The sequence below is a fragment of the Callorhinus ursinus genome, unplaced genomic scaffold (assembly GCF_003265705.2).
Source record: "Callorhinus ursinus isolate GAN/ISIS: 27379988/994484 unplaced genomic scaffold, GSC_fseal_2.0 scaffold11, whole genome shotgun sequence".
Lineage (NCBI taxonomy): Eukaryota > Metazoa > Chordata > Mammalia > Carnivora > Otariidae > Callorhinus > Callorhinus ursinus.
Window position 1 is genome coordinate 24,173,454 of NW_027397073.1, and position 24,147 is coordinate 24,197,600.

Genomic DNA, 24,147 nt, shown 5'->3' on the forward strand with positions numbered 1-24,147 from the left:
TAAGATATCTTTACTTTTAAAGTGTACTCCCAGCTTCTGCATTCCAGTGAAATCACCCCAGCCTCTGTTCCTGGCCTCCCTGCTTGCAAGGTTCATATGCACCATCTGACCATAATCACCCACTTCCGGTGAGAGTATAAACGGTTAGCGTGTGCATTCCTTTGGGCTGCGATATCTAGCACGGGGCCGGATACTGTTCCTTGCTGCCCCCCTGACCTCAGGACCTGAGCCCTAGCCTGCTTAGACCTGTCCTAGCTTCCAGACTCTTCCAGCAGCCCCCTCCTGTTGCAACACACACATGCACTGGCATGGTACAAAGAAAGTCAAGGTTAAATGATTTTGCTAACCACAGGTGTTTAGGAGAACAAATGACTTGAACCCTGGTTTGCATTTGTTTTACTCTTATTCTTTTCACATACTTTAGTCATCTTTTTTTAGGAGAGACCATCCCCAATTTGTAGATAACCCCACAGTTACAAAAGACAGCTTTGACACTTCTCTCTACTTCTCCATGGCAACTACGGCCACCATGGAAACCACCGGGCAAAGGGGGAGGGAAAAAAACAAATACAGGATCTATAGGATCAAGAGTGAAGGAATGGGATCAACTGTGAAAACCAGTAGGACTTTGGGGACCTTCACTGGAGGAAGGATTCCCAAACAGGACTAGCCTATTTGTAAGGTTACTACCCTGACCCAGTATTTTCCTACCCTAACAGGAAAACTTTCTTTTGATTTGTTCTGCTGCCTCGAGGCAAATCAAAGATTGATATGGATTAACAGGCATCTTACTTTGACAATGGGAATAACTCTGGACTGATTAAAGGCCTACTAGCCATTGATTGGTGAGCATGACTGATTTGAAAGCTTCCAACCATGCCTTGTGGAAGTCAGCTACACCAAATAAACAAGAGCTTGTGTTGAAGGAGTAGAAACTCAAGTAAATTTGGAAAACGGAACGTTTGAGGAGTATGGGAGGGGAAATGCTTGGAGCAACGTGAGAATGGGCAGTAGGAAAGGAGGCACCAGGGGGAAAAAGTGGGCAGGAAAGGAACATGAACCTGATGACCAACCACGGAGGGATAGCTGAGTAATGCATGATGGTCCACCACCGTATGGAAATTTCTCCACCCATGTATAAAATGATCATTAACTCTATTGCAACAAGAGAAATTACTGATATTTCTGAATATTAATATCTGAATAATACTGAAACCACTGATACTATGTAGAGTGACGAAAGCAAGAGGCATAAGAAAGAGATGTCAGAATTTGACAACTACGAACTTCGTCTAGTTTAGTATTTTCACTGGAGATGGACTTCTCCTCCTCCTTCTCATGGTCTGGAAGGGACCTAATGGGAGACACTTCGAACTGTGGGGATGAGGGAAACATCCTGTGGGTGGCACAGCAAAAACTTAGAGCCTGAACCCCTCTCAGCCTTATGGAGCAGAACCTCCATACCAGCCGAGACTTGAGCATGATAGAGAATTCAGCTTTTACCTGGCTCGAGTCACTGTTATCTGGGTCCCAGGCAACCAAACCTATATCCTCTCCAGTGTTCCCCAATGTCCGGCCACCTGCCCTTTTTCCTAGCATACACTTCAGGCACTTCTGTGATTTGAATAATTTTCCATCTTGGGACGTGGGGTGGCTCAGTTGATCAAGCAACTACCTTCAGCTCAGGTCACGATCCTGGGGTCCTGGGATAGAGTCCTGCATTGGGCTCTCTGCTCAGGAGGGAACCTGCTTCTCCCTCTCTTTCTGCCCCTCCCCCTGGTTGTGTGCTCTCTCTCTAATCTTTAAAAAAAAATACATAAATAAATTTCCATCTTGTTCTTTAGTGAAAGGAGCTGTTGTCCACTTCCTACCTATAATTAGTATCAAATAGAGAGTAGAGCTTTTATGAAAGTAACTTTTTGTCAAACCCTAGGCTTGGGCAGCCATAATTCTTTCAAATATTAAGAATTGAGATGCCAGACCACAAAGCATTGTATAGATTTTTATTATTTTACTATTAAAAATTTTCAATCTCAAAATTGGTTAATTTGAAAATAAAAACTAGCCATATATTTGTTTTTATACATTATATACACTTGAGAAATAAATAGTGTTCTAAGTGTTAAAAAAAAAAAGCATCATTATATACAAATAAGGCTTCAAACCAAATGTATAAATACAAGACCCACTGAGGAATTGATTCCAAAGTCTTCCATTACCAAAAATAGAAGTCAGAAGTAATTGGGATGCACAGTCAACAACACAGGCTGCACTTTGGCTAGAAACCATTCACGGAAGCAACAGAGGAAGCACACAATTTAAGAAAATACCTAGAATTAAGACTTGACTGGTTATGTCTTAGAAAGTTTGGCATTGAACAATGATTCAGCTTTGGCACAATACAGATTAAGACTACGTCCTTTAAAAACCTAAATACGGAGAAAATCACTCTTTTCCCGCAACCTGATAGCACATCTCCTTCCAAATAAGACTCATCCATAAAAAGCCCAACTTCTGGGAACAGTTGTTTTCCTGGTTATATATTAACGAAAGGTTTATGGTTTTATGGATGGCTCTGAAAAACAACTCCTTGTTTGTCACATCTGGGGTATACTGGTGGGAAAAGGCTATAGACCTCTTGATAAAGTTGCAGAAATGAGCACACCACAGACTTGCCTCCAGGAAATCTGGGTCATCCCCTGACTCCACCACCAACTTGGTATATCATTCCAGGCATGTGGCCGGAACTCACGAAGCCTCAGTGTTGTCAAATGAGACATGAGCTGCCCTGCTCACCTCCTGTTGTGAGTCTCTAGTTAGGTGATGCACGTGCAAATCTTTGGAAAAGTATAAAACCGTTTCCCAGATATCACATAGATTCATTCATATCAAGATAGAGAATTGGAATCTTTTCTGAGCTCAACACAGAGAAGGCACGGGTATGAGAAGAAGGTATTCCAAGAAGGAAGAAGCACTGTATTAAATCTTAGTGCCAGGTCTGTTTGATAGGAGCTGGTTTCTCTGTGAACGGATCTGTAGAACAGATATGTAAATGCCTTCTATCTGCCTAAGCAGAAGAGATACTGCTCTGAAGCAATCCCATTTGGCAGTTGGCCACCCGTCTGTCCCCAGCATATATGACACTCGGCTTGCTCCCATGCAAGCAATCAAATGTGTCACTCTTCCAGAACTGGCTGAAACCCCTGAAGGCCTAGGATCCCCAACTCTCACACCCTTAGCCCCCAGTGTCCCCCGTGCCCTTCATCACATGTATATCCATGGATCACCTACACTGGAAGGGAGTCTAGAAATCCCAACCCCCTCAGATTCCAAGTCTGGACAGGTTTACGAATGCGTCTACTGCCATGTGCTAATTAAGGTTAAGTGCTTAATAAACATTTGTTCAATCAAAAAATAAGCAATGGAAAACCGAGAAAGCCAACGATGTGTGCTTTAAAGAGTGAGCTGGGGAGCAGGATGGAATGTCTGAAACATGACCAGTATTAATCAGTGCAGCCCACAGAACGCCAACAGTGAGGGCCTCGCCACCACCCCCGATCTTCACTCCCCTCTGTTTGGGGGAATGAGACCACAATTCTGCCATCCTGATGCGAGACCTCTCCCCACCTCTCAGGTCAGGTCAGGCAGTTGACAGCCTTCCACACACTTCCACAAGTGTTCCTTATCAGGGAAAGCCCAGGCTCATCCAGTCACTTAGAAGCCAGCCCGGGGTGCACAAGAGGCCCTGGGCCTTTGGCCCTTTGCACACAGGTCTGGAGTCAGAGCCATTTTAGAGCAGCAGGAACAGCAGGAACAGCAGTGCGTGGTCCCCTCTGGCGAGAAGTCCCAACCATCCTAGGAGGTAAGGTCTTGGGCCCAGCAAAGAGACTCTTCCCGGGGCTCGAGGGTCCAGGCCAAGAGGGGTCCTTCCATCAGGTGGGTCCTCAGCAGTAACTTTCCTCCGTGTCCCTGGAAGGCGGGGGTGGGAGGGCCTCGCTGGCCCCTCAGAGAAGCTCCACAGCTAGGCTGTAGGGAACCCTGTAAGAGAGGCGCTCTGTCACTCGCTTGGCCAACACACCAGCCTGCACTGAGTGCATCCTCTGCTGACCTCAAGACCAGGCTTTCTTACACACCTATCACACTTTTCTACTTTCTTTCCATTCAGACCAAGAGGAAAGGGTCCTGAGTGCCTCTTCTTCCCCCTCTCCCAACAAGCCACGGATTCACTTGGAGAAACACAACACTGGGGCAGTCTCTGGGTTCCTCGCTACTTAAACCTTGGTGCTGGCTTGCACAGATTTAGCACAATACTCGTCCACCACACACACACACACACACACACACACACACACACAAATGCAGGGAGAATGATCCATGAGTCTTCTTTGCCTTGACCTAGAAACACAAGAGAGACGGTAGGATTGCAGGAAGGGGACAAGTCAGAATCCAGAGATCTTGATTCTACTCGATGCTATGCTATCACGCAACTGAACCTCCCAGAAACTTAGTCTCTTCTATCAGTGAATAGGTGACCAGTATCCACATTGGGGGAAAGAATACTGAAGACACAACATATGTCTAGGAATGTCAGGACCTCCTCGTGTTGATGGATTACTCTGGCTTCTACTGCTTTCTATTCCTTTGAGGGTAAAGGAACGGTGACTTCTTTTCTCAAAGAGGCAGTAGGAGGTGAGTCATACCATTCTCAACTATTGTGAAGTTCTGGAGCGGAAAAGAAGAATAAAATGTCTTATCATAAGATATGTTATCATAAGAATAACGATAAGATGAGTGATCCTCCTTGGGCATGTCCAATCTACACGATTGTTCTGAGGATCGATGAAATTAATATTTGGGGAAGCACTTGGAAAAGTACACATTTGAATACAAACATAAAGAATTAAAATTATTATTAGGGCGCCTGGGTGGCTCAGTTGGTTGGGCGACTGCCTTCGGCTCAGGTCATGATCCCGGAGTCCTGGAATCGAGTCCCGCATCGGGCTCCCTGCTCAGCAGGGAGTCTGCTTCTCCCTCTGACCCTCCCCCCTCTCATGCTCTCTCTCTCTCTTCTCTCTCTCAAATAAATAAATAAATAAAATCTTTAAAAAAAAGAATTAAAATTATTATTAGAGGAGAATTTCCCATGGACCTGCGCTGGACTGAGCCACTTCATTAGACGGGCAGTTTTCAGAATGCTGCGCATCCTGTGATCGCCAAGCTTATGGTCAGGCTGGTGATTCTGAGCAGGAAACAGAGCAGTGGGGATGCAGCCTGGCCCCCAGGGCTGGCGGATGGTTAATCCCAGGGGACCCCAGTATGGGTGCAGCTGCTTGGTAATTGATACCCAGATCAAGGTGAGGTGATTCATCTGCGCAAGCAAAACCTCCACGCTCAAGAAAGACTACAGGCTTTAGAGTAAAGCAACGTACTTCAAATGTTCGCCCTGCCATCGCCAGCTGGGGGACCTAGAAAGAATGACCCAACTTCCCTGAGCCTCAGGGTCCACAACAGCATGCAGGGTTAACACCACCAGCGTCATGGGGTTGATGACAAAAGTAAATGAGATAGCATAGGGAAGGCACGGAACACAGATGGGCACACGCCACATGCTCGGGGTACCATGGCAGCACCTGGGTTGGGGTAAGTGGTGGGGGCCCGTCTCCATCCTCTTCAGCAGGTATTTAGGCTCAGAGGCTCTGTGATGAATCCCCCTTTGGATGCACCCGCTGCCTCACACCATGAGACCAGCCTTTCCTCAATTCTGAAATAATGGGACTCCAGAATGGGGCAATGGGACACTGAAGGAAGATGTGTCTTCTGTCTCATTCAGTGCCATGCACATGAGCATTCCTGCTTCTCAAAGAGGGGGAGAACTGCCCAATAGTCTCCACTTACACCAACCGGGGCTCCAGAAAACCTACAAATGGGGACTATATTTGGCACTTCTCCTTTACCTCCCACCTGACTCCCCACTCCAAACTTGTGCCCAGAAGGAAGCTGGGAGCCCTGGAACCTTCCCGCAGCCCTGCTCGCCATGGAGAAATTCATTCTAAGATGGCCTGATTCCAGCGGGGCCATGGGCTGCGAATGCCTTCTGGGGGAGGCAGAACAAGAGGCAGAAAGACACAACCACCCTCTGACATCCTCCATACTCCACGGATTCCATCTCCTTCCAACAGGTCCGCTTCCCAAGAGAAGGGATTTGTATCGGTTTTGCTCACTGCTGTGTCCCCCGTGCCCAGACCCATGTCCAGCACATGCTGGAGCACCTGTCAACATACGATGCATATGAGAAAGTCCCAGTTACCTGGTTTCATTTTTCATTCTCCAGCCATCTCGACACTTGTGGAACCAGAGCTCTTGGCCAGGGGCGATGCTGGTGTTCTCAAAGTCTTGCACACAAAAAGTTAATCTAGGAGAAAAAAGAAACCACCAGTGTAGCCAAAACTCTAGTGGGGGAGGCACATCGCTGTGCCTCAGCCAGATGGTGCTTTCTGGATCCAAAGTGGATCGACCGAGGAGAAAAGTGTGTCTTCATCATGCCACACCCTGACCCAAACCTTCGGAACTCCCCATTGCTGCTACAAGTGTCCTAAATGTGTCTCACTCGGACATCTGCCATGATCCGGTTCACACAGATTTTCATCACACCCCTTCCACTTTCTTCTGTCTGTCCATCCAAAAGTCTGCCTGCCTTTCAAGGCATAGCCTCTCTGAAGCCTCTCTGACTGCCCAAGCCCTTGACCTTAATAGAAAAGCGTATTGTTACATAAGTGTTGTTTTTGCTATTGTCATTACCTTGTATGGTATGGAGTTAGTAATGAATGTCTTGTCTTATTTTAACACATTATACACTGCCTTGAATTGCTCATGGATTCCCATATCTGTGGTGGACTACACACTCCTCAAATGGAAGAATTCAAGGTACCTCCATTAGGGTGCTCAGAAATACCCATTGATAAGCATAACTGAAGTTCAGCTGTGGGTCAAAATCAAAGATTCAGAAAATGCTCAACCAAGATCACGGAAAAAAAAATCAGTACTCAAATAACCATTTCGACTATAACTTAGAGCCAAACCATGGGGACCTCAATGGTGTGTAGTTAGCATGACCCCATGACCAAAAGATGTATATGGGACACCTGACCCCGATGTATGGGACGTGCTGACTGAAGGGACAAAAGCCACATTCAGAACAGGTTTAAGAACCTTTACCAGGAAGACCAAACAACCCATAAACATATAAGAAGGGGACCCACCTCATGGAAATCAGGAAATTAAAACACATTAACACAACAGTAAGGGACCAATTCACACCCAATGGTGAGAGTGTCCCACCAAGTGGAGGTGAGGAGGGAAAGGAGACTCTTACTCTTAGATTGTCAATTTGTCTCAACACTTTGGAAGGAGATTAAATAATATCTGGTCACATTGGAGAACACATTTACTGTAACCCCGCGACAGTGGAAGTGTGCAAAGGGGCTTCAGCTCCCCCAGTTCCCAAGTTTCTAGGCCAGAATCTCTCGGACAAGGGACCCAAGCCTCCCTCCGCCCTCGGCCACTCGGTGCCACAGGTGATGGATAGAAACGGGCCACATGAAGAACTGTGAGGGAGACAAAAACGAGACTAGGTACAGAGAGGGTGGAGGCTGCTTCCTCTCATGCCCAGGCTGGCAGTGACCTCCCAGCAGCCCACAGCAGGATGTGGCCAAGGAAACCCTCCTCTCTTGACAAAGGCCTCACCGGCTTCCCTGACTTCTGCTCAGAGTCCAGGCACGGTTTCAGGGGCTGATACATATAGGTCTGGAGTTCTCGTGCCAGGCTGAAGGTTTGAAACCATGGGGGACTGTGAGCCAGCATAGCACGGAGGATTCGCTGTTACTTGACGTCAGGGCCCCACCCCATAACCTTGACTCACAGCCTCCGAAGGAAGGGTATAATGCTCTGAAAGTCAGGTGCTGGGGAAACCAGGGCCTCAGGCAGGCCTCATCCATGGGGGCTTCCTAGGCTCGATACTCGAGTTTTCTCTGGACAGGGGCAGGCAAAGATGTTGGTTGGCCAGACCCCTATAGCAAACGATCAGCAAGGCAGTGCCCCTAAGGAGGAGCCCTCCTTCCTCTGGGCCAACACAGGGTCTGGCAAACACAGCCGAGGCTGGACTCCAGCCCCCACTTTGCCCACCCCCTTCAGTTGAGGGTCTGGAATCAGGACACAAGCTACACAATGGTTGACAGAGGTCTCCAGGTAGAGTTCACTTTTCCTTACAGAGGTGTCTGCGGTGTTGCCCATGTGCTCTGGGCGCAGCACGATTGGAGATGCCTGCTCAGCAAAGGGGAGGGCACGGCCGAGGCAGAGGCTCCCTGCTCCCCATTGACATGAGGCCCTTACCTCCGCTGAGTTTCCCCCGACTTGACCCGGATGCGCCTGATACTCAGTTCCCGCTCAGTGCTGCGGGGCTGAGAAAGGTAGCTTCGAAGCTCCTTCCACAGGTTGTACCAGGACTGAGCTGTCCCCTCCCAGGTGAGTTTGATCTTCAGGAGGTCTCCCAGGTCCTCTTCGGTGTAGACCAGGAAGGTGTTGGTGGCATTCAGCCCAATCTGCTCCACTCTGCGAGGGGACATAGGGGCAGGCGTCACTCACCGGCCCCCGGAAAACTGCCCCGCAGTGACTGCAGACAAATGGGCCCACAGACACTGGTCTCCCTCTGAACTCCCAGCCCCTGCCTGCCTGTCCCCCTCATTTGACACTTGGGGAGCCTGTCCCACCCTGTTCGTGTGCATACACACCTGGTCCCCCAACTAGACCCTGAGCCCTAGGAAGTGAGTACTTTGATGACATTACTTTGCAATCCCAGAATTACTTGGCACGGCGCTTTGCACCTTGCATGCGTTCAACAGATATACACTGATTGCCATGTGCCCTTCCCACAGACAATTAGAAACAGTGCAGGAATGGCATTTATGTTCCAAATTTCCTACGACCTCAGGTGTCAGGCGTTGCCTGAAATGAAACAGCAGTCTCTGTCCAGATGATCCAAAAGCTTCTCATGCTGCTGATTCATCCAGGGGCATCCGTCCCAGAAAGGGTCTGAGTCAAGGGCTTGGTGGAGAGTGTGGCCCACAGACGCCTCTGGAGCCGCCCAGCCCCTCCCATAGGCCCTCAGGCTGCACTCCCCTGCACTTGTTCACACATTCCCACACTCGCTCAATCTTAGACTGACTTGTGCTGGGTCCTGAACCCATCAAAGGGAGTGTGTGACTTACATTTCCAAAGGCAGAAGCTGGGAGTCTGCACTGGTACCATAAAGGGTGACATAGAAGTTGGGTTCGATTTCTCCCATCGTCTTGTAGCTGAAGATATGGATTTTCATCTGATAATGGTAAACTGCAGAGATAGCGGAACAAAGGCCTTTGTGAGCTTTGCTGGCCATCTCAGGACACCCCGACTCAAACTGAGTCACCCAGCACACTGAGTTTTTAGGGGCTGATGTCCCTTTGGTCCAGCCCAGCCTCCAGCCTCCCTCTGCTCTTGTTTCAGTCCAATGGTGTAAGGGATCACTGCAGTATTGAACTGAGCCCCAAACATGGAGTTCAGGGAATTTGGGGAGGGGGGAGTTCCAGCCTAGCTGTGTGACCTTGAATGAAGGACCAAGGTATTAACTCTTTGAACCCCAGCTTTCTCATATGTAAAATAACACCCACAAACCCCTATGGTCTTAGAGCATGTTGTAAAAATGCAAGACATGATTTTGATTCCCTGTTGGTCCAATCTCAGATGTGTTGTGACACTCAAATGAGAAAAACAGGAAATAGCTTTGCAAAAGGCAAATGCAAAGAAATGAAAAAATTTCTATCTTAATACAAAATTAAGATGCTGATGTTGCGATCGGGGAGTGATGATGTGCATCACGAAAGGAGTCCCCACCCCTTATTTTTCATGACTAACTTTCCTAGGGCATGCACAGCATCATCTGATTTGCAGTGATTTGATTTCACTAGCGCCGGTCCCATCTTCCGGCCTGGGATGTGCCCTTCCCACAGCATGGTGTTGAGAAGAGCGGAAAAGAGGAAGGGCCTTCCTCAGGGCGCTGTGGGGCCCGGGGGTTACCTCTGAAAGGCATGCCTGCCCGGGTTTTGAGATACATTTTGCTGTTCCTCTTGCTCCTCGATTTCTTAGCATTGTAGCCTATGCTGTTACACCGGTTCTTCCGGCAACTGAGGCAGATCCCCTTTTTGAAGCGATTTGAGTCCGTGCACTGGAACGCAAAACTCGGCTTGTCCTGATTCACCAGGGAGTCGACAAAGAGGTGTACGGCCCGCTCGTGCTCACATTTCACCACCTCCGTGATTGCTGGGGGACGGAGAGACAGGGAACAATGCAGGATGAGCCTCTCATCAAAGACAGATTATGACTCCAAGGCCCATAGAGGTGAAGTAATTTGCTCAGGGTCACACGATCACTTGGTTACAAAGTTAGGAGTATAATTTGGATTTTCTGGCCCACAGTACGTCATTATCTCTCGTAACCAGAAGCTAAAGCCAATAGTTCAGTAAATCCTAGGACCTTAAGAAAAATTTGACAAAGCCATCCCATCCTTTCCTCAGTAACACCACCGGCTTTAAGGAATGCTGTCATCTGATGGGGGTCCTGGCATCGACCCCCAAGCCTTGCAGGGGCTACTCGGATATTATCCCATTGGGAGAGGGCTACAGTCTTAAGACTGAATGAGAGAGAGGGGGACATCTGAAGGGTAGAGCATCAGAGTGCAGAGAGCCAACGGGGGCCAAGACGTAGCAAGACTGCCAGGACCCGAGGCAGTGAGTAGGGGGAAACCCGGAAAGAGATGGGTCACTGCGGCCACACATCAGTTCAGCAGCAAATTCAGTTCAACCCAAGTCTGCTGATAACAGCCTCAGGCATTCAGAAGGTAAATCATAAGTGAATGGAGACATTATCTTGGTTTTCCTTCTTTAAAATGTCACATAAAATTAAACTTTAGTGCATCCATTCTGTACAAGATTGTACAGCCTTTAAAAAGAATAAGGTAGGGGGCACCTGGGTGGCTCAGTCGATTAAGTGTCTGCCTTTGGCTCAGGTCATGATCCCAGGGTCCTGGGATCGAGCCCCGCATTGGGCTCCCTGCTCAGCAGGGAGTCTGCTTCTCCCTCTCCCTCTGCTGCTTCCCCTGATTGTGCTTTCTCGTGCCCTCTCTCTCAAATAAATAAAATCATTAAAAAAAAGCATAAGTTAAGTAAATCTACGTGCTCTGATGTTTAAGGATATTCATTTTATATATATTATATATATATACACACACACACACACATATAATGACTGAAAACGGAAAGTCACAGCACAATGTGATTTTGAAAAATATCATCTCTCACACACATGTGCACACACACACACACACATTTGCAAAGAAAAAAAGACTAGAAGGATACGTACAAACTTGTTCTATTGGCTACCTCTGAAGAACAAAAGAGGGAATGGGAGAAAGGGGTTTACTTTTTGCTCTATGCGATTCTGCATTGCTTGTTTTTTTCCCCCTCAACAAATATATATTCCTTTTCTTATAAAAAGAAATTAATCAATAAAAACTGGGACCTCAAAGCATGAGGACGCCAAGCAGAGACCCATAGATGGCTGTTAACAAGCCTGTAGAAGGATGAACTGTACATGGGGTTGGCAGCCCCCGTGGGGTGGGGGCATAATGAAACGAACATTGTTGGGAGCACTACCAGCTGGGGCTGACTGAGGAGGAGATGTGATAACCGAGTCAAACGTCTCCATGAAGCAGAAAATAAGGAACTCACTTCCATATGCAATTGACCCCAAGACGTCATTGAGTCCACAGCCTGGCTGAAAGTCACCGCCGTTGGGGTAGATGTCGATGTGGCCCACGGGCATCTGAATCCCGATGCTCAGGCCGAAGGAACGTGTGTAGGTGTGGAGCACATCTACAAAGTCTGCGTCGTCAGGGGACAGCCTCTTGTGGATGTCCACCCCTTCAAACAAGGGCCCGGCGGGATCCAAACCTACAGCAGAATGGGGAGCCAAGACCCACTGTGTCAGCTGTGCCAAATCCATGAGTCCTGAGTTAAAAGTAAATCCACGTGTGCACAAGGAAGGCATCCTCGGAGCCAAGCCCAACAAATCTGGAACCGTGTGATGCCCACACCTGGGGAACCTGTGCGTTCTTCTGGAGCCTTCACCTGTCCTCACAACTCAATGGACTCAGAAAACTGGCTGCCAGGTTCACAATGACATGCAGCTCCCAGAAGCCCCAGACTGTCAGAAATGGAGCAGTTCTAGAAAGAACTCAGGCCATCCGTCCCATTTATTCTGCCACTGAAAGCCTTCCGCAGCCTTAAGTTAGCAGGCCTTTTATGGAATAACCAAACTACCTCCATCTTCTGGAGGGAAGACTCAGTTTACCCAAACTGAGCTATTTGCATGTGGACTTACTCTTCCCCTTCCTTTAGTGATGAATCAGGCCCAAGGATAGAACGGTGAGTCAGGAGTAGGGGCCACAGCAGACACACTGAGGATCCACATCCCAGGCTTCCAGAATTCCTGTATTTTGCAGCTAGGAGGTGAAATCCTTTTGCCTGCAAACTTTCTGCATTGAACAGGCAAGCAGCAACGTAGAGAGAACTGGTTCTCACATTTAAAACAGCGCAAATATCACTGGGAGGTTGGTGAAAATTCAAATTCTACTATGTAACTATAAATTCTGTATAACTATAAATATATATACTATGTAACTATAAATAAATATCACGGGGAGGTTGTTGAAAATTCAAATTCTACTATGTAACTCCCTCGGGAGGAGGGGCGCCTGGGTGACTCAGTGGGTTAAGCGTCTGCCTTCAGGGCCCCTGGGTGGCTCAGTTGGTTAAGCGACTGCCTCTGGCTCAGATCATGATCCTGGAGTCCTGGGATCGAGTCCCGCATCGGGCTCCCTGCTCGGCAGGGAGTCTGCTTCTCCCTCTGACCCTCTTCCCTCTCGTGCTCTCTATCTCTCATTCTCTCTCTCTCAAATAAATAAATAAAATATTAAAAAAAAAAAAAAAGAAAAAAAGCGTCTGCCTTCAGCTCAGGTCATGATCCCGGGGTCCTGGGATGGAGCCCCACGTGGGGTTCCCTGCTTAGCTGGCAGCCTGCTTCTCCCTCTCCCTCTGCCACTCCCCCCTGCTCGTGCATGCTCTCTCTCTCTCTAATAAATAAATAATAATAAATAAAATCTTTAAAAAAAAAAACTCTGGACACACAAGCCACTGGCTACCTGTGTATATGTGTGCTGGCGGAGAGGGCAGGGCAGGGAAGCGAACGGGTAGTAGCAACAATAAAAGAGACTTTTATTTTGGAACCACGTGAATGTAAACCATTCAAAAAAAGAGTTTGCAAAGCATGAGGTGCAGATTCTCCAAACCCGTCAAGATTCTGATTGCCAAGTCTGGTGTGGAGCCCAGAAATGTGTTATTTATTCCCCAGGTGATCCTAAAAAGGAGGTGGTCTATGAACTAGATTGGAAAAAAACTTCTCCCACCATCAGTATCATCGATAACATTGAACCTGAATATCTTAATCCATACAGTTCATGTGAGATATTAAGAGTTTAAGTGCTTGTCAGTGTAAATACTAGCCGCTATTACCAAGTAATTATGGGAGCCGACTTCCTGCCCCCTGGCAGGATCTCTGCCCTACAGACACAGGGAGAGGCCCTGGAGAAAGTTGAGAATACTGTGCACTGTTTAGTCTAGAATGGTGGTTCTCAGCTGGGAGTGATTTTGCTCCTATGGGGACATTTGGCAGTGTCTGGAGACATTTTTGGTTGTCACAGTGGCAGGGAGAGGGAGAGAAGCTGCTAGCAGTTAGTGCGTAGAGGCCAGGAAGGCTGGATAAACATCCAGCAATGCTCAGGTCAGCGCCCACAACAAAGCATTAGCTGACCCAAAATGTGCACAGTGCTGAGGCCAAGGCACCGTGGTCTGGAAACACCACATCAGAGAGGAATTAAGACTAAGAGCAGAGTCATAAAAGGAGGAGATGGGTAACAGAACCCATCCGATCCCAGCACAAGAGAACCAGGGAGCACACTGTGAGGCTTGAATCACTGGGGTGATTTCAAAGTAAACAATAGGCAGAGCTATTGTCTGGAGTGGACAGTAAATTCATGAAACTCATCACTCAGGAGAACTGTAGAGACTGAAAGTAAGCAGGTTCCAGAAGAAGTTTAGAGAAATGCCTGTACGACCAAGGCAGAAAGGCAGCCCGGGCTGCCTGGTGGTTCATCCATAGCCCAGGGCCCCAAAGGAGGAGGGCACAAAAACAGTGCCCCCCCCCAGCACAGCCCACGAGGACTTGGTTCAGAGGCTTCCAAGGGCTACAGTACCAACACAAGCAGCCTCCCCCTGCCTCTTGCTATGTTTTCTGGAAGAAAAAAAAAAGAGAGAGAGAGAGAAGACCATTCTGCTTTGCAACCAATACAAGAGAGGGGCTCTTTGCTTGATGTGAACAAAAGTCTCCACCAGACGGTCAGTGCCATGGAAACCAAGCTGAGCTGGAAGAATGTGGGCAGCTGACAGGGCTTTTGGAGAAGATGACCGGGGGGCGGGGGGGGGGGGGCACGGGGCCCTTTCCCCCCCCCAGCCCCCCCCCCCCTGACAGGGGCCGGGGGCCCAGAGATTGGGGGAAAATGCACAATTTACTTTTTTAAACTAGAAATAAGAGGGAGAGCTGCTCCCCGGCAAAAAAAAAAAAAAATAGAACAGGTGGAGAACCACCCCTTCTTCCATTCAGTCAGAGCCCTTCCAAAGATGTTCTGTCCAGCAAATGGAATACACACGTGCATGCACACGCATACACACCTGGGAAAACCTCTGCACTCTGGCCTGGCAGGGCAGGGCCTGCTGCATTTCAATTGCTATTTTATCTCCACCAACAAAGGAGAGGTGGGATGGCCCCGTGGCTAGGTGCGGGCTCTGCAAGCTGACAGCCTGGGTTTGAATCCTGGCGCTGCTACTTAGGATGTAAGACGTTGTACCCATTATTTAAGCACGAAGTCCTGGTTTCCCCATCTGTAAAATGAAGCGGAAAGGCCCCTTTTGCCCCACTGCGCTGAGTCTTAGAGATAGCATGAAGTCCTTGTCACATCTTAGGTACTTGACATTAGGAAGCATCTGGCCCAGTGTCTGTACAGAGTGGACACTGAATTCATAGTTCTTGAAGGAACGAATGATTCTGCTTGCTTATTTGTAACTAGACACAGGGTCGATTAGAAATCTACAACCTCTTCCCTAGTATCGCACAGAATTCTCTCAAAAGCCTAAGAAAGTAAAACTCTGGCAACCCCCATCCACAGGTCCAATCCAAGCGAGACTAGGGTTCAGGGGTCCCCCTGTTGGCCTCCGTACAGCGGCATCATGGGTCTCAGGACCCCACACAGGCTGCAGTCTGGTCCTTCTACTAGTTGGGACCACCTGGTTCCCAGGCCCATGGGAAGTCAGCCGAGGGCAGGGAGGAGAGTACACACTCCTCCCCCATCGGACACGCACAACAGCACGCATCAGGTGAGCCACATACCCTCTGAAGGGCCTCTTGGCAACTGGACAGAGGGTAATCCTTCCCGCTGTGCTCACCCAGCCCTGGCCCACAGAGAAAGGCTGGAGAACAGGGGCGTGCTCCGGACATGCAGACAGCTCGGAGCACTGATTAGCATTCGGCCAGCAGAGACCGCATCTCAGCAGCTGCCCCCCAAACAGGCAGGGGGAAAGAACTGGAAAACTCTTCCCTAGCCCCATCTCATTTCAGATTCAGAGAGAGGGAACGGAAGGCTCTGCAGCTTGTCCTTGCAGCCAACAACCCTCATGGGGGGTAGGGGGATGGGGACGTGACACTCGTATGTGCTGCAGTTTGAACAAGGCTGGTCTGGCTCTGAACATCATGCCTCTCTCTCACTGGGGGCCAGGGGGAGCTGCTCAGACGATGGAACCCAGAGTGGCTTACAGCTGAACAGCTTTGCACCAGCAAAGGGTTAATGAGCAGTGACGTGGCCACACAATCACGGTCCACCTGGACGCTCAGGCCCCACAGGCTTGGTAAACAAAAACGAGGCTCTCAGGCTATGCTAAATCAAATAACTGGACCTAAAGGAGTGTGTGCACGTGTGTGTGTGTGTGTGTGTGTGTGTGTGTGTGTATACATTAGACTGAAGCCCAGGGATGACTGGAGGTGGGCCAATAAAATTTCACAAATAAATCTACCCCGGCAGCTTGGTGCTAAAACCTTTACTAAATCGTTTGTTAGCTAAGGACTCCCCTCTTCATTGTTTTAAAATAAAAACACTGCTGGGAAAGAAAATGATCAAATCTTTCTTTCTAGGTGACCAGTTGGGGCCTTGGCATTCTTGGAGGAGAGAGGGAAGCTGGGAGTGAAGATGAATCAAAGAATTCTGGAAGGAATGTAAAAGTTTAGGGCAACAAATTTGCCATTAATTTCAGCCTAGAGGAAGCACAAAAATGGGAAAGAAAATCTTTCCCACTTTTCAAATCATTAAATGATTTAATCCAAACACACATCAGAAGCTCACCAAGATGGAAAACACAATTTTTTCACTGACGACCTGGGGACCAACATCAGAACGGCCTCTTTAATGACAAAGTTGAAGCATCCATTCTAAACAGATAATTACCACTAATAAACATGCCCGCAGAACATGGGGAAAAGGCTGTTGGCGGATGAAATAGAACTAAGGCAGAATTCAAACTAGAATCTGCCACTCTTCATTTCCCTGGAGGCCCTGAGCATCGCTGGCAGACAACGGAGCGAGCCTCAGAGGTTCACAGGTCAGGATCCACCCCAGTTCGGCACGTTAGTTATTAGCTGTTTGCCCCTGGGTATTTCCTTGCCTGTCCGACTAGACGGGTGGTTTTCCAACTATGTTCCCTGATGTTCTGGGGCCCTGAGATTTCTCTGCATAAGGGGAAGGCCCCCTAGCAAAGCGCGCACTACCCACCATCTTTCCAGCTGCGACCAGAACATTCCCCTTTATCTGTTTCATGTATCAGAGTCCCACACAAGTTCAACTTGTAAGAAGGACCCTGTGGCCGAAGAGAACACTGGAAAGTTCTGGGTTAGATACCCTCTGGGTCCGTTCCAAAGCTAACCCTCCACGGCTCCCTCGTGCTGCCTCTGCGGGAGCACTCCGGTTCAGAAAAGCCAGCATGGCAGGGGGGCTGAGGGAGTTTGGGGGTGAGCCAGAGCGCAGGAAGCAGATCCTACCTGTGATTCTGCCCACCGTGCCTTTCACGAAGTTGCCAGCGTACCCAGCCACGTGAGCTCCCAGGCTGTAGCCGATCAAGTGGACATTCCCGAGAGAAAAATCATCCTTCTCCTGCGAAATGTCACAAAAGTGACTGTGAGTGAAGTGTGTGGTCCTGAGCCCACAGGGTCACCAGCAATCCAACAATTCTATGGCAACAAGGAACCGGGGACAGAGACTTGCCAGGGTGTCGCCCGCCTTGCTGGCAATGAGATAGGGATGGGACGCAGCCAGGGAAGGGGAGGGCAAAAGGACTTTACGGCCCTTTAAATGCCAAGTGCTGAGGGCAGGGTGGAGGTTATGACTGGAAGCTACATACCTGACCCTTGGGCTACATTTCCATTCCCTCGGGCACTATGGGAGGCACCCGACTCACTGGACACTAAGGGCCAGCCACAGGCTGCAGGAGCTTACTCTCTCCCCACTTCTTAGGCCCCAGGAGCTGCTGGTCTGCTCACCACAAAGCCACCCAGAGAGAGGGCACTTCGCTGGCAGGGTGAGGAGGTAGGGCCTGGACCCTACAGCTCAGAAACCCAGCTCTACAAAACAACCCAGGCAGAGAACTGGGGTATGGCTTGAGAACCCTGACCAGACTGCTGCCAGGAGTCATCCGATTCCATGGGCCAAAGGAAGGTCAGACTGGAATCGCCCTGATCGTGGGGTCACTTTGCCAGTACACCCCTGCCTCCAGGTAAGTCCGCTGATCTCAGGCAAATCATTAACCTATAGAGTGTAAATGTAAGACCTCGAGATCTGTTTTCCACACTTAATATTTTAAGCGTCGCATTAGACTGCATTTGCTGGAACCAACCCCCTCCTTCCCCTGAGGACAGCCACCCTTCAGAGGAAAGGAGCAGAGCAGACCACAGTAAGTTTTCAAGATTTCATGCTGGTCCTGGCTCCTGACTATTCCCAACCCGAGGGCATCAGCGAGGAACGACCCATCGGGCAAATTTTCTTCCGGCAAATAAAGCAACAGGCAAGATCCAGAGATATATCAATAACTAAAACGCTTTCCAAAGTTCCCACTTTCAAGCATTTCACGCAATACGTAATTCAGTAAAAATTTGAATCCCAAAGACATCCTCAGACTCCTGGAGTTCACTGTCACCCAGTCTGAGTTGTATTCTCTTATGCAGTTTCCGGTTCAAGATCTTGTTCTTAAGAGCGGTTACCTGCAGCCAGTCGAGCATCCTTGCAACACTGTGTCCCACCACCCTGGTGTTATTGACCGCGTCCGTGTAAAGCTGGTGGGCCAGGGGAAGCCAGTCAACCACGACAACGTTGGCTTCTTTCTCTCTTATCTGCAGGGCTGACACCAGCTTGTATAGCCAACTTTCAAACATGCCGCTCAACTGCAAAGAAAACAGGACATTTAAAAAAATTCTTCTTATGGGTTTCAGAAATCCTAATGAATATGGAATTCAGTTCCATGACCCTCTCCCCAGCCAGTTCCAGAACTTTCACAATGGCTGCTCAGGCACCAAACATTTGCGCATGAGCAGGGCCGACCACAGGCAGGATTGCTACGTGAGTGTTGGTCTCCCATTGCTCTTTATATCTTGCTTTTTCCCATCAAAATTTGCATAGCTGGTGTCTTAGGCTGCCACCCACTGTCCAGTAGGGCCACTATGATATAAGTGGTGGTGGCCATTCTGGCCTGGGGTTAGCCGGAGTCCCTGTCACAGATGAGCACATGGTGCCAAAAGGCAACTGGGAAGGGTTGCCCTGGAGAATTAGCTTCTCTATCAGAGATGCAAGGAGATGCTGTCTCCTAGGCAAACGCAGAGTTAACAGATGACCCCTTCCCACAGCTCATCTCCGCCATCCCTCTCGATTCCAGAGTAGGGAAGATCTCTCCCTGGAATCCCAAATTAGAACTCAGAACACATTTTCCCACAGAAACAAAGTTATAAATAGTGCCTAGGTCCAGTTGTAAACCTATCCACATGTACATTATTAGATAAATAGATTTTCTGTGCCTGGCCTGGGAACCCAAACGCCATTTACAATCTCACTTCTATGGGAAACTGCTGTTCCAAGTTCCAAACAGATTACAAAAGAACTTTCTGGAATGCAACCCATTTGTAAGTTGCAGGCAGTTTGTATTTGCATTTTGACAGGGGGCCTTAAAAAGGTTCAATTGCATGATTCTAATTGTGGGCTGTGGGATGAGGCTGGATAGCCAAGCCCCTAACCATCTCTCCAGGCACATTAGGTAGATAGGCATTTACCACCCCCCCAACCCCAGGCCTGACCCCAGCAGTTGGTGATAGACCTAAAGACCCAGAAAGCATTTAACGGATATGAATTTCTCATCATTAAAAGGAGGAATGTCCCCTCCCAATTAGCCCAGGCAGAAACCTGCTCACTTAATAGTGTCATTTTCCTACAGACCATCATTATACGAATGAATAAACCCCTCGCTGGTCAAAAGCTTCTAAAGCCGAGCGTTAAAACCCTTTTTTGTTGAAGTTTGTCATGGGCCTTTCAATGTGAATTGCTCAGCTAGGGCACATAAAGAGCACCAATGCCTTTAACCGGAGCCATCTCTATGCAAACAGGAGGGCACCATGCCAACGGCGGCCAGCAATCCAGGCCAGCTGGCTCTGCATAGACTCTCAGAGCCAGTCAAGTTGCTGCATTTCAGCTCAGCTCTTAGGGAGGCACGGCCCCCAGGAGGCAGTGGTTGACCAATGTAATTAAGTGTAATTAGAAGGCCCCTTAAGAGCCAGTGGAGCTGGGCCGCTGCCTTCAGGAGAGCCACTTTCTGAAAGCGCAGCATTAAATACCACCCTGCTGGAGTCCATATTGCCCCCTCAGCGAAGTGCCCATTACATTCTTCACAGCTGTCTGCAACACAAGCAGCCCACAAGAAAAGAGGGAGAGAGAGAGAGAGCAGAATTGGGAAACACCAGTCTTCTTTTTAATTGACCAAAACAAAGGAAACCAAATTTTGTGTCGAGTTGCAGAGCTCCCTCCCCTGGGGCTCACCGTCCATCCATGAATGATGAAAAAGGTTTTGGCTGTCATGTTGAAGCCACAGTCTTCCAAGGGCTGGTTGTGGCCCAGGGAGAGGTAGCATCCTTCATGGTCTGAGTCCCCAGAGGTGCGGAGGTTGAATCTCACAGATTTGGCAGCAACCTGTATATGCCCAGACTTGTGGCGCTCATCTGGGGGAAAAAGAACAGAATGTGGGTGCATCTGGCAGGGGCTTGGATAAGTGAGAGACCTGGGGTCTAGTTTTAGTCCAGTCTTGAGCACATTACTTAATCCTCTGGGTTTCAGTGTTTATACCTGCTGAATGTTTTCTCCTCACCTCCCAGAAGAGTTGCAAAGATATGATAAAGGGACATCTCCTCCATATTGAAGAATATTAGTTAGTCACTAGTCCTAATTACTATGAATTACTGTGACTCTGAAATAAACAGGTGTCTCTTGTTTTTTTTTCCTCTTCCCTATCAAATGAGTTCTCCTTCCGTCAAGTGACTACTTGGTCCTCAATTCTTTTCCCGAAATGCTTGGGACCAGCTGAGATTCAGAATTCGGAATGTTTCAGATTTTAGAAAGGCCTTCTGGGACGTAAGCTATGTGGTGCATGACATCCCCAGTGTGGTCTGGGGCATTCCCCAATCATCAAACACACGAATATATCTGCAAGGAAACACACAACCACTCACCACTCAAGGGCAAAAATAAAGGTTATAGATAGTCTTGTGTCAGTTCTGGTCCGTTTTTGCTGCCAAATCAGTTCAGGGCAGGTAAGGCCGTGTCTTGCTGCCAAACAAATTACCAAATAAATGTTCCCATTTTGAAAGCTTCTGGATTTTAAATTCGAGATAAGAAGCCATCAACTATCATACAGTGGGCTTCCCCTAGCATTCCCAGCTGGATTCCAGCACTTACTCCAAAGACCTCCTGCATCCTTAGGACTCCTTGCCATGCCAGACATGAGCCAGACCTTCTTCTAGTTTGTTAAATAAATGACTGAAGCCATAGGGGAGATCCATAAGAGCAGCAAAACCGTTCCTTCCTGCTCCACTGCTCACACAGAGTGCCCAGCTCCCAAAATACAGCAGATGTTACTGAGGTCCCTATGGCCTCTTAACTCGAAGCACTGTCATCACCACGCCATTATGGACAGTCATAAACAAACCCCATCCAGCATTCTTCCAGCCACCTGGGAAACTATCCCTTTATAACAGCCTAGGAAATTAGCAAATATAACTCTCCTGTCACCCAGAGATCAAGGGAAAAAATACCAAATGACCACTCCAGGAGTTTCATTTATCCCAGAGTTAAGAAGCAAATGGAATCATGGAAGGAGAGACCAAAATGGTAGAGAAGGTGGCGATGGGGAGGAAAAGAATACACCAGATGTAAAAGGATAGGGTTCCAGAAAATGCAACTAAATATACATGAGCAGACCTCAGGTTAACTGTCATTAAAGTAATGAACAAAAGCTCCAGCGGGCAGAAATTTGAACCATGGACAAAAATAGTCTGCCTCTCCAATTCCCGCCCAGGTAGCCATTCACAGAGACCAGATGGGGAACTGTAGGAGAAAAGACAAAAGTCTTCTGGCTTCCTGGGACAGATTTGTGGATAAACCCACATATTGACATAAAACGTTCACCTGAGTATCTGGTCTGACCCCAGAGTTCTCCAGCTTCATTCCTACTACTTTCAGCCTGGGTCAGTTCGGCCTCTGGGACTTTACGATTGTTCTTCACCCATGTGCCCTCATGGCTCATTCTCTTACGTCCTTCAGTTCCTTGCTTGGTGGTCAACTTCACAGTGAGGGAAGCCTGACTACAGATGAAAAGCCTGACCACCTTCTCCGCCAACACCCTGTTCCTCCTCTGCTTTACTTTTCTCCTACTGAGCATCATTTATATATTTTAATTAGTTTGGTGTCTGTCTTCCCACTACTGAAACGTAAGCTCCATGAGGCAGGGTCTTCATCTGCTTTGTTCATTGTTGTATCTCCCCCCCCCCCGCCCCCAGAAGAGGCACTAAGCAGGCACACAATAACGACTTTCTCAACTGAAAGAATAGCCCATGAATACTCAGAATCACGGAACACAGAAGTTGGAAGGAACCTTGGCGCTTTACAAGAGAGGAGCTAGAGATGTGAGTAAAGCAAAGCTTTCCCATTCATTCAAATTAACCTGCCCTCGTGTACATAAACTGACATGGGCCAACATCATGCCCATGACGGCTCAACCTCAGCAGAATAGTAGAAAATGAGATAACGGGGTGGAGTTTAGGGGATCTCCCCTCTCCCCTGCTTAACTAATTGACTTGGCAGCCCCGATGGGTGATCCTACCCTCATTCCACCAGGGCGGGCTTCCTCTAATGGAAGAGACTGCCATACAGAACTCAGAAGGAAGAAAGTCCAGCATCTAGGAGGAAGAACGTGAAGAGAGGTAGGTAGGCAGAGTGGTGACTGGAAAGGGTGTAGGGGGAGGAGGAGGCCAGCCACCTGGGGGAATAAGCCCAGCGGCCTTCCCGAACGTTACTCACCAAATAAATGCTCCCTGCATGCGCTAATCAAACCACAGCCAGCTACCCTGCCCCCCAACTTTCCAAACACCTACACCCAGTTTAGAAGGAGGGGCACCAGGCGACTTGGCTCTAACAACCTTCTTGCCTCGCAAAGGGCAATGCTGAAGAGCCGTCGGCAGCCGACTCTGCGGGTTGGACGGCACCCATCCAGGGAACCTTATCATGGAAGCGGGGAGGGGGGGGGCGAGAAGGTGAGCGCGGGCCAGCGCCCCCGTCCGCCGGCGGCCTCTCGGATGCCTTGCGGGGGATGTCCTAGTCAGAAGCGCCAAGGAACAAGTGAACCGCAAAGCTGATTAGGAGGAGCGACTGGGCAGTGGGAAAGGCAGGAGGATTTCGCAGGCACCAGCAGCGGCTGGAAAGGGGTCGGCAAGACAGAGAGGGGACGTGGTAGAGAAAAGTTGGGGGTGGGTGGATGGGGCGGGGGGGTAATAAGAATAAGAATAAGTGCACGTTACCTCGCAGCCATCCCTCCGGCCCAGGGGGTGTGGAGCTTCCCGCGGCAAAGCAACAATAGACGCTCCAGAGGCAGAACAGAGGAACGGAGTTTCGCATCCTTCCCCGCCACACCCCCTTCCCCGAAACAGGACGGAAAAAGAGAACACCTCTCGGGGTTTCTAGCAGTCCGCGCGGGTAAGACCCGCAGTGGGCAGCCCTCTCTTGACCAGAGAGCGGTGGCCTTAGCCAGCTGAAGGTGAAGGTGGGAGTGAAAGTTTGGCTAATCTGAGCCACGGGGAGTGGCGGGGAGTATGAAGGGGCTTGAACTGGATCTGCCCTCACCCGTGCCGCCCGCCCGGGAAGCCAGGACTTGCCGCTGTCACTCCTCGAACTCCCGGCGAGGTAGTTTTTTTAAAGTATGGGAGTCATCTGACCCATCGCCAGATGGTGATTTGCATAATTTATTCCCGTCCCTGGACTCTGATTGGTCACACCTTCGCTGACGCCGGAACCGAGACTCCCCAAAGTTTGAATGAAGCGCAGCACACCCACCGCGTGGACGCTCCGCACGCGCGGCCTGGCGTCCAACCCCGCCCGCTTGGCTGGCAGCCGAGCTCCCGCCACCGCACTTCCTCCTTGTGCGGGCTCTCCGACCCCAGGTTCTCCGCTCGCCCCCGCCGCCCCAGGGGGGACACCGCGCCGAAACGCTGCGCCCGCTGGGAACGCGATCCCCGGAGAAGGCAGGTTATCCTTTCCCAAGTGCAAAGCCACCCCTGCGCCCGAAATGAGCTTTCCGCGCACCCAAGAGTCAGGATGGA

At 49.2% G+C, this 24,147-nt stretch overlaps 1 protein-coding gene across 2 annotated transcripts; it reads right to left on the minus strand.

The window, feature by feature from the left end:
• Window positions 1-1,995: 1,995 nt before the first annotated feature.
• On the minus strand, window positions 1,996-23,712 carry LIPG (lipase G, endothelial type). Of its 2 annotated transcripts, none has more exons than XM_025886775.2 (10): window positions 23,350-23,712; window positions 20,321-20,499; window positions 18,502-18,681; window positions 17,287-17,398; window positions 11,817-12,038; window positions 10,108-10,350; window positions 9,264-9,384; window positions 8,389-8,607; window positions 6,308-6,412; window positions 1,996-4,038 (listed from the first exon to the last, which is right to left on the minus strand). In XM_025886775.2, the coding sequence occupies exons 1-10, from the start codon at window positions 23,444-23,446 to the stop codon at window positions 4,005-4,007; spliced, it is 1,512 nt and encodes a 503-aa protein (XP_025742560.1). In that variant the 5' UTR covers window positions 23,447-23,712; the 3' UTR covers window positions 1,996-4,004. The 2 variants fall into 2 exon arrangements, with proteins under 2 accessions (XP_025742560.1, XP_073754327.1); XM_073898226.1 differs by lacking the exon at window positions 23,350-23,712 and adding an exon at window positions 21,962-22,254.
• Between the last annotated feature and the right edge of the window lie 435 nt (window positions 23,713-24,147).

Excerpts from the sequence above, each read along its gene's own strand:
- LIPG (XM_073898226.1), bottom strand. The coding sequence starts at position 22,217 with ATGATGCTCAGTAGGAGAAAAGTAAAGCAGAGGAGGAACAGGGTGTTG. Across the intron at positions 10,351-11,816 it reads GGGGTCAATTGCATATGGAA|CAATCACGGAGGTGGTGAAA; the intron begins GTGAGTTCCTTA and ends TCCGTCCCCCAG. Across the intron at positions 9,385-10,107 it reads GGCAGGCATGCCTTTCAGAG|TTTACCATTATCAGATGAAA; the intron begins GTAACCCCCGGG and ends CTATCTCTGCAG.